The sequence below is a fragment of the Hippoglossus stenolepis genome, chromosome 1 (assembly GCF_022539355.2).
Source record: "Hippoglossus stenolepis isolate QCI-W04-F060 chromosome 1, HSTE1.2, whole genome shotgun sequence".
Classification (NCBI taxonomy): domain Eukaryota; kingdom Metazoa; phylum Chordata; class Actinopteri; order Pleuronectiformes; family Pleuronectidae; genus Hippoglossus; species Hippoglossus stenolepis.
The window spans coordinates 2,791,803-2,802,341 of record NC_061483.1 but is presented as its reverse complement, the minus strand read 5'-3'; the positions used below and the strand labels follow the sequence as shown (position 1 = coordinate 2,802,341).

The 10,539-nt window shown below is 44.4% G+C and overlaps 2 protein-coding genes across 2 annotated transcripts in view; one reads left to right on the top strand and one right to left on the bottom strand.

Annotated features, from left to right (window-relative positions):
* Window positions 1–1,739, top strand: part of LOC124851930 (NACHT, LRR and PYD domains-containing protein 12-like) — a 29,239-nt gene extending 27,500 nt beyond the window's left edge. Inside the window, 1 exon segment of the mRNA XM_047340119.1 lies at window positions 1,643–1,739. Within this exon segment, the coding sequence (XP_047196075.1) occupies window positions 1,643–1,739 (97 nt within the window).
* An 812-nt stretch (window positions 1,740–2,551) lies between these two features.
* LOC124851929 (NLR family CARD domain-containing protein 3-like) lies at window positions 2,552–9,278 on the bottom strand (the record flags this gene model as incomplete). Its single annotated transcript, XM_047340118.1, has 3 exons — window positions 2,552–2,649; window positions 5,028–5,080; window positions 7,576–9,278. Coding segments are annotated over 3 exons (1,854 nt in total), but the record flags the coding sequence as incomplete, so codon positions are not given.
* Between the last annotated feature and the right edge of the window lie 1,261 nt (window positions 9,279–10,539).

Here is a 10,539-nt window from a genome sequence, read left to right as displayed (position 1 = left end):
TAGCACAGACCCTGGATCTGTGATACTGACTGTGTTTAGTAACATACTGATGAAAGCAGCGTGGACTGACTCCAACCATCTACTGACCTCACAGTCTCCAGTCGACAGCCTGAACTCTGCTTTAGATCAAGCAGCTCCTTCACTCCTGAGTCCTGCAGGTCGTTTCTACTCAGATCCAGTTCTCTCAGATGAGAGGGGTTTGACCTCAGAGCTGAAGCCAGAGAAGAACAGCTGATCTCTGACAGTCTGCAGCTCTCCAACCTGAATAAAGGATCAAACTTAACTGTAAATTAAACTGAGTTCATGTGTGAAAATAACATACACATATTCATGTCAGCACAGACTCATAACATGGAAGATAAATATGAAATCAGACATGTTGGACTAAAATCGAGTCCTGATTCAGTACAAATAGATTATTTGGACCCGGTCTCTCTCCTGCAGATCAGTTTAGGAAATCCAGAACTAAACTCAGATGTTTTAACAAGTAGCTGAATATTTAAAATGTCACAAATTAATTAATGAATGGATTCAAGTTATGTATGAAGAGGAATTATGTTAAATTATAATTAAATGAGATCAATTGTGTATAAATGCTGTATTATAGATATGAGATCTACAAAAGTCAGTCAGTGAACTGACCACAGAGTCTCCAGTGGACAGGTTGGACTCTGTAGAAAACCACACAGCTCCTTCACTCCTGAGTCCTGCAGCCTGTTGTTGTCAGTCAGATCCAGTTCTCTCAGATGAGAGGGGTTTGACCTCAGAGCTGAAGCCAGAGAAGAACAGCTGATCTCTGACAGTCTGCAGTTCTTCAACCTGGATAAAGAAATATGAATATTTGAATGTGTCCTCCTGTTGTTGTGGATCGTCATCATGTCAACACAGACTCTCAACATGCTGCTGACCTCAGTCCAGTCTGTGACCTGAAGATAAATATCAGATCAGACATGTTGGACCATTGTTTCATTCATCTCCTTCTTCTCTGTGTGTTGGTCACTGAGCAGGTTTGTGTAATTAAACACTGTTTAAAGTAGGGATGGCTCCTGACAGTCACTTCCTGTTTGTTTCTATACTTATCAACTGTCCAACGTGTTTCAATAAGAATGTGTCTTATTTTGAAAACCTGAGGAGGACGAGTGCTCGGCCTCAGTCCACATGTTATTTACTGACACTTTCTTAGTGATCAGGAGCAGGTGAGTGCAGGTGACATTGCATGAAAAGAAGAATTTGTGTCAGTTAGCTTGTGGTGATGAGGGCCGACGCCTGTTATACGTTACTTCCTGCCTCCTGCTGCACCCCCACTCGCCTGAATGCTCCGGAGATGTCGGTGTCTGGCAGGAAGGCAGGAAGGTGAATGAAACCGTTTCAGGCTCTTCAGTGGCGAGAGATTCTTTTGCTTCGTACTTTAACATGAACAAAGCTCTCAGACTCACTACAGGATGAGGAAAAACCCCAAAAGCCTAATGGGGGCACTGTCTAACTGGTTAAACAGACAAGTGGAATCCACCTTGTGTCTCGTTTTCCCTAAAATTCATTGCATATCCAGTGTCTTTGGGATGATTCATTTTAAATAATGCAGATGTAGGACCTCGAAGTCCTCAACCTGACGCCCAAACATCACGTGCTTCGATGTTTCCAGGTCAAGGATAGAAACCACGCGGGCCTCCCCCTGCCAGTCTGCATTTGGATCTCTGCCTCTCTCGTCTCCGGGGACGGAGGCTACAGAAGGACTCTAAAATAAGTCTGATGTGCTCGGCACAATCAATGGCTCCTCAGCTGGCCTACTTTAGCTCTCTCTCTCTCTCTCTCTCTCTCTCTCTCTCTCTCTCTCTCTCTCTCTCTCTCTCACACACACACTCTGTGACCGCCGCCGCCACCAGATCTCATTTATTTTTCATTTTCTCTCCATCCTTCTTTTCGCGGTGACAGTTTTCACGTGCAACGTTTGGGAATTTCATGGGTTTATGTCGTGAAATTAAAAAAAATTATTGCATTCTTCTGCAGTAGCAGTTTATTATATAATTATATATTATATTATTTATTAGAAGAGAGGAATTGCAGCTTTCAATAATCGTCTGAATTCTTTCTGTTCAGTATCGTTGCGCGTGTGAAGGAACGCTCCATCAGGGCGTCCCTGACACTGGCGGTAACTTTGCAGAACATAATGGGTCTTTACAACAGAGAGTAATTTCCTCCCACATAAAGCTGTTCATTTAGAGAGAGTTGTGTTCGTCCATTTAATTCGTCACTCAACTATTTGTGAACCATCAGGTGCAGCTGCATAAAAATCTACCTGGTAAGACTGTGAGTAAACGTACGCTCGGGTTATAAAAATAACTGTAGTGTAACTTGGCCTTAAAGCTGCAGTGGAGAACATTTACACGAATAACTACATTGACGTGTTTGCTAGAACTGTAACTGAAAACCTCCACTGAACTACAAGTTGACTCGTGAATGAAGTGTTCACTTCGTGAGCAGTTGAAGTGTCTGTGTGTTTTTTAAAAGTGCAGAAAGCAGTGAAGGCTGAACGCTGAATATCATTTAAAGACTAATCCCTGGACACAGTTGAAGGGTCACTCGGGTTGAGTGTAATGATTTGCCTAAGCTCAGGTGCAGAGAAGCTCAGGACGCAGCTGGAGTGTACCACTGCATGAAAAGAAGAATTTGGGTCAGTTAGTGTCACTGCAAATTTCGGTGGAATTTCAGGTTAACGGCTGTTCACAGGAATCTGCAGGCAGCACAGACAACTGCCAGGAACTGCCGGGAATTGACGCGGGGTTCCAGTTTCTGGCAGTTTTACAAGCCTGAGAATGTTGGCAGGTGACCCCCCTTCTCCTAGGCCTAGGGGAGGCTTTCACATGTAAATCACAATGCTGTGAGCTTTACAAATGCAAATCAGGATAGTTTCACTCAGTGGTGCAGAGGTAACACCTTTTTCTAAAAGGTACTAACTAAGGTACCAACTAAAATATCTGGCGTAAATACACCAGGCTTAAAATACTTATAAAATCTGAAATTGTAGCTTATATAGATTTCCCTTACGTAAGTAAGTGTGCTATAATGAATTACATTGTACACCATGAGCAATGTTCAATTCAAAAAATTTTAAACAGTGCAATTTATTTCAACATTTGCCTGTCAAGCTCATCCAAGATAATATGTTGGAATGGAGAGAGGAGCACCACTGTACAGTTTTCTAAGAGAAGTCTTTCTGCTGACACCAAAACACTGTGCTTCACATAAATCAGTTGTGTCATCGCGTGTCAAAGTCCCAAATATTTGTCCTCCCAAAATACTGGCAAACTCAGCACCATATTCACATGTCCATGGCGTACTAAGCTGTTGACTCTGCTGAAATTGCCTCATAATTTGAACTTCCATTGTCCTATTGTTGTTATTAAACTTTCTCAGTATTCCATTAAAACACTCAACACTTTTAATAAGTGGATTCAACTATGAGGGTATGAGGATGAGAAGTACAATTTAAAAACTGTTATAACCGCTGCTTCAAAAGTGAAAAGGTCTTTTGTGAAGTTTTACTCTGAAAACGTCACACTCAGCTTCATGCTACGTCACTCGTTAACGTCAACGCGGTAGAGGGTTCGTCCAATCCAGCCTCGTGAATGAAGCGTCTGTCTCCTGCAGACAAGAAACTACCGGCTCGTGTTTTGCGTGGTCCGACGAGTGTAGAAAACTTGCTGAAGTCGACACGACTCTGTTTCCCTGGAGGAGAGGAGGAGTGCGTTGGAAAGCAAAGCCGCGGGCCCAGTGTGGACAAGTCGAAGCAGAGAAGACGGGCGCACAATCCCAAAATTATGATAAGAGCTAAGCTACAGAGAGAAGCCATTGCTAACTGCTAAGCTAACTCTTAGATCTGAATAGCGTGTTAACAACTGTGGGATTAGCGAGAAAGTTGCTAAAAGAAGAAGAGAGCATCGAGTGCTTGAGCAGAACTAGTGCATGTTTAAATATGTACGAACTGCTTAAATTTAAGAGTTTGTTAAGTTAAGTTTTTTCATAAACGTGACTTTTTGTCCGGTTGTATTTTACAGGAAACTGCCCGTCTCTTCACACCTCTGAGGCAAATGGCCGGCGCCACGAAGGCTAGGCCAGTTGTGTTTTTACATTATTTGTGCTGTATGTAAAGCTTTGACTCAACATATACCTTGTTCATGTTTTTTCCCTCTACAATATGTTTAACATATAACATCAAGCATCACATGAATGAATGTATAGTCTTCAGTAGCTGCAGTGCTTTTGGTAAAGGCTTACTAATAATTAATAATATATATTAATTAATAATATATATATAATATATATTAATATATAAATTATTAGTAATAATAACTATATATTAATTATTATATTATTAATATTGTGTGGGAGGGGTTTACCCACGTGTGTATTATAATGACCCAGGGTGACCAATAGCAGCAGATCTACCAGCCAATCACAAGTGACTTTTTGTTTCAAAGGTCTGTGGTTTCATCCAATGGTGAAGTGAGATAAGTTCTCACAGGCGATTTCGTTGCAATTCATATGCTAATTAGATAACACCTTCACTCCGCGACTCCACGGCGGAACGCCCCCCTCCCCAGCCCCCACCACTGCTATACCGGGGGTTTGTTTCTGCCCGTTTGTGTCACGGGCGAACGTGGAATTCGCCTCCTGTAATCGGGCACTAACTGCCAGGAATTAGGCGAGTTTGCAGGCGTTTGCAGTGACGAAAATTCGGCTTTTCGTCTAGTGTGAATGGAGTTGGGCTGATGAGGTGGACGTGACTGACAGACTGGATGAGTGACAGATGACTGAGGGACAGTGAGCAGAGCAGAACTGAGACAATTTAAATAAATAATGACCGAATAAGAAAGAAAGTTGGAAAAGTGAAGAAGGATTTAAGGACCTCAGAGTCTCCAGTTGACAGTTTGGACTCTCCAGTCCAGAACACAGCAGCTTCACTCCTGAATCCTGCAGGTAGTTTTCACTCAGATCCAGTTCTCTCAGATGTGAGGGGTCTGACTTCAGAGCTGAGGCCACGACTTCACAGTGAGTCTCTGAGAGGTCACAACCACCGAGTCTGTAATTAAAGAAAATATCAGTGAGAATAAAATCAAAAAACACAACATTCATACAAAATGTGATCATTTGACCCTCACCCTGGTGAATCCCCTTTTTGCCTCATGGTCATGGATGAAATGTGAAATCTGAATCTGAGCCCATCTGCAGAAGCAGTGTTGAGCCAGTTCACACTTAAAAAGAACGAGTTCCAAGTTCAGTTCATACACATGAAAATGAACTAGTTCACGTTCACAGTTCATTTTTTATTGGGAGGATTCAGGTGACAAACGTCCGGTCATGTGTTTGGTTCTGAATCGATGGAGTCGGATCATGTCTGCGTGTCGCTCATTTTAACACTGAGTCCTGACTGTGAGCGTCTCGTGTTGTACTGAGCACAACATGTTGGCGAGTCATTTTCATGATGTTTAAATGCAGCCTCATAAACTGTGGAATCAAACCAACACTAAGTGACTTCATGTGCTGATCAGGTCCTGATAACTAGTGATGAGTGTTTATTAGTTCCAGTGAGAGCAGAGTGGAGGAGGACACAGAAACTCCAGCTCGGTACAAACCAGCTGCAGCTTCTGCTCTGATCATGAAGCAGCTGATCACTGAGCAGCTGAGACCAGAGAAACTCTGTGTTTCACTTCTACAAAGTCACTGGGGGGCTATGGGTTCATGGAGCGGCTCATTCTGTGCATCAATCAATCAAATTCAATCAAATTTTATTTGTATAGCCCATATTCACAAATCACAATTTGTCTCATAGGGCTTTAACATGGTGTGACATCCTCTGCCCTTAACCCTCAACAAGAGTATGGAAAAACTACTAAAAAACCCTTTTAACAGGGTAAAAAGAACGTAGAAACCTCAGAGAGAGACACGTGTGAGGGATCCCTCTCCCAGGACGGACAGAAGTGCAATGGATGTCAAGTGTAAAGGAGAACATCAAGATAAAGGTTTTAGCAGTATTGATAAGGGTAAACATTTTGAAGTATAACTGAAGGTCAGTGAATTGGTGGATTAATGTCATTAATGGTCAAGTGTCTGAGGAGAAATACTATGTATCGAGCAGTCCTGCTGCAATCATATGCATGCGTTAATGCGTTAAAATAATTAACACGTTAATTCCACGAATTAATCATCCAAGGTACACCTTGCTAGTACCGGGTTGGACTCCCTATTGCCTTCAGAACTGCCCTAATTCTTCGTAGCATAGACTCAACAAGGCGTGGCATTTAAACGATGCTCAGTTGGTACTAAGGGGCCCAAAGTGTGGCAAGAAAATATCCCCCACACCATTACACCACCACCACCAGCCTGAACCGTTGATACAAGGCAGGATGGATCCATGCTTTCATGTTGTTTACGCCAAATTCTGACCTACCATCTGAATGTCGCAGCTGAAATCGAGACTCATCAGACCAGGCAACGTTTTTCCTATATTGTCCAATTTTGGTGAGCCTGTGCGAATTGTAGCCTCAGTTTCCTGTTCTTAGCTGACAGGAGTGGCACCCGGTGTGGTCTTCTGCTGCTGCAGCTCATCTGCTTCAAGGTTCGACGTGTTGTGCGTTCAGAGATGGTATTCTGCATACCTTGGTTGTAACGAGTGGTTATTTGAGTGACTGTTGCCTTTCTATCATCTCGAACCACTCTGCCCATTCTCCTCTGACCTCTGACATCAACATTTTCGTCCACACAACTGCTGCTCACTGAATATTTTCTCTTTTTCGGACCATTCTCTGTAAACCCTAGAGATGGTTGTGCGTGAAAATCCCAGTAGATCAGCAGTTTTTGAAATACTCAGACCAGGCACCAACAACCATGCCACGTTCAAAGTCACTTAAATCCCCTTTCTTCCCCATTCTGATGCTCGGTTTGAACTTCAGCAAGTCGTCTTCACCACGTCTAGATGCCTAAATGCATTGAGTTGCTGCCGTGTGATTGGCTGATTAGCTATTTGTGTTAACAAGTAATTGAACAGGTGTGCCTAATATAGTGTCTGAGGAATGTGACTTGAGATATCATGTTCAAACTCCAGCACAGTGATCACTTGGATTTCACTCTCCACATCTGATCTAGTTGCTCTTATATGTAAATGAGAACAATGAGAATGTATAAATACAAACCAAATGTATACATATATTTGCGTATCCATACGTATAAACTCACACACACACACACACACACACACACACACACTCCAGCCAGTAGCCACTTATCCTTTAGCGGTCTCAGGGGCCTGGAGCCAATCTCAGCTGACACTGAATCTCAGTCTCCAATCAACCTAACTCCGATCTACATGTCTTTGGGTTTGTGGAGGAAGCTGGAGAACCCAGAGAAAACCCTGCAGACACCAGGAGAACATCCTCCTCACAGAAAGGCTGCACTAACAGTGTTGACCACTGCAACACCATGCTGCCCCAAACACTGAGAACCATTTAACACTGAGTGTATTTGAAGAACGAATCATCTCCACTGATTGAACATGTTATTGATCATGTCTGGACTCACTGAGCCTTCCTGCAGTTCCTCACAGCTGGGATCAGTCTCCATCGACCCTGGTATGATGTGTTGAACTTATTCAGGTCCAACTCATCCAGAACCTCCTCTGACATCTGCAGCATGTAGGCCAGAGCTGAGCAGTGGATGATAGAGAGTTTCTTGGATCTGTCCTTTGACGTCAGGAACTGTTGCATCTGCTGATGAACTGAATGGTCGTTCATCTCAGTCAGACAGTGGAAGATGTTGATGCTTCTGTCAGGAGAAATGTCATCACTCTTCATCTTCTTCAGGTTGGTGATGACTCTCTGGATGATCTCTGGATTGTTCTCTGTCCGACCCAGCAGGCCTCCTAAGACTCTCTGGTTGGACTCCAGACTGAGGCCGTGAAGGAAGCGAACAAACAGGTCCAGATGACCATTTTCACTGGTGAGGGATTTATTCATGGTTCTCTTCAGGAGGTCATCCAGGGAGAAGGTACTTTGTGTTTTCCAATATGTTCCCAGGAAGTTGTTGAGTTCTTCTGTGTTCCTCTTGGTGTAACAGTGGAACATGTAGACTGCAGCCAGAAACTCCTGAACGCTCAGATGAACAAAGCAGTAGACTGATTTCTGGAAGATCACACACTCTCTTCTGAAGATCTCAGTACAAACTCCTGAGTACACTGAGGCCTCTGGGACATTAAGACCACACCGCTCCAGGTCTTCTTGGTAGAACATGATGTTTCCTTCCTCCAGATGTTTAAGTGCCAGCCTCCCCAGCTTCAGGAGAACGTCCCTGTCAGCCCTCGTCAGCTGCTGTGGAGTCGTCTCATGTCCCTCACCGTACTTGTTGTTCTTCCTCTTTGTCTGAACCAGCAGGAAGTGTGAGTACAGGTCAGTCAGGGTCTTGGGCAGCTCTCCTCTCTGGTCTGTGGTCAACATGTGCTCCAGAACTGTAGCACTGATCCAGCAGAAGACTGGGATTTGACACATGATGTGGAGGCTCCTGGACGTCTTGATGTGTGAGATGATTCTGCTGCACAGCTCTTCATCACTGAATCTCCTCCTGAAGTACTCCTCCTTCTGGGCGTCAGTGAAGCCTCGTACTTCTGTGACCCTGTCAACACATGCAGGAGGGATCTGATTGGCCGCCGCAGGTCTGGAGGTTATCCAGACGAGAGCCGAGGGAAGCAGATTCCCCCGGATGAGGTTTGTCAGCAGCACGTTGACTGATGACCTCTGTGTGACATCAGACACAAGCTCCCTGTGGTTGAAGTCCAGAGAAGGTCTGCTTTCATCCAGGCCGTCAAAGATGAACAAAGGTTTACAGACAGCGAGCGTCTCTGCCGTGAGCTTCTGTAACGCTGGATGGAAAACACGGAGCAGCGTGAGAAGACTGTGCTGCTGGTCTTTCACCAGGTTCAGCTCCCTGAACGAAAGCACAGTCAGCAGACCCACATCTTGGTTTTCTAAACCCTCTGCCCAGTCCAGAGTGAACTTCTGCACCGAGAAGGTTTTTCCAACGCCAGCGACGCCGTTGGTCAGGACGACTCTGATGCTGCTCTGCTGGTCAGTTAAGGCTTTAAAGATGTCGTGGCACTTGATGGGAGTGTCGTGGAGGCTCTTCATCTTGGAAGCCGTCTCAAGCTGCCTCACCTCATGTTGAGTATTAACCTCTTCACTCTGTCCCTCTGTGATGTAGAGCTCAGTGTAGATCCTGTTGAGGAGGGTTCTACTTCCTGTTTCATCAGTTCCTTCAGTCACATGTTCACATCTCCTCCTCAGACTGAGCTTATGTTCATCTGAAACCTCCTGCAGACCACGATCTGCTGAAAGACAAGAAACAATGTCAGAGACAGAGAATCTGAGAATCTGCTGATTGTTTTCATCAGATACAGAAAAACTACAGAAAATAAAAGCTTTTTAACTTTGTGCTTTTATAACGATGTTAAATGTTGATGCTGTATGAAGGAACAAAACAAAACAACTGTGCTGTTGTCAGAAGTGAAGACATCAGCAGACACATGTACAGTGCTGCTCTGACCGGCTGTCTGAGCTCCAGCTCCTCTTCTGGATCTTTTTCCACACTGGGGACAGGAGGAGTCTTCTGAAGAACCAGACTGGTCCCAGTATGAGGTGATGCACTGTCTGCAGAACCAGTGTCCACAGCTGGTGGAGACTGGATCCTTCAGGACGTCCTGACACGAAGCACAGCAGGACGACTGCTCCTCCTCAGAAACATGACTCCTCTTCCTGTCTCTGTGAAGACATTTCCTGATAAGTCACATGTCACAGTCACAGGTTGTCACATGTTCAGAGGACTGATGTTTATGAGTGTGTGGAATTTGGTGCAGATCCAAATAAAAACGAGTCTCTAGTGAATTTCAAAGTGGTTTCATAAGGAGCGTGTTGGTTCTTGGTGGAGGTCTGAGCTCTTTGAGTGATTCTGAGAGATTAGTCACCAACTTCAATGAAGCTGTGTCCTAATGCAGGGGCCACACTAGAGGAAACTAAATCCTCTTCAGAGCAGGTCACAGTAGAAACAGTCTCTTACTCTGTGTGTGAGGGTCCAGGTTCAGTACTGAAGGTTAGTGGAGGAAGATCCATGGACCGGTCACTCTTCAGAGACACACAGCTGGACCCTGGAGACTCTGCTCTCAGTCTGTGGTCCTGACCTCTGCAAACACAAACATGTTTTTATTCAGAACACATCATTCACTGGTTCATTCTCTGAGGATTCAGTTTGGAGGTTCACGTGTTTGTAGCAGGTTTCTTACTTTGTGTGTGAGGGTCCAGGTTCATTACTGAAGAATATAGGAGGTTCCATGGACTGGTCACTCTTCAGAGACATACAGCTGAACCCTGGACACTCTGCTCCGTCCTCCTCTTCCTCCTCATAACCACTCATCTTCAGTCTGAGAGGAAAAACACTGTGAGCTCAAACACACACAATGAAGCCAGGTACATAAACTCAGTGTTTCTTCAAATATTACAG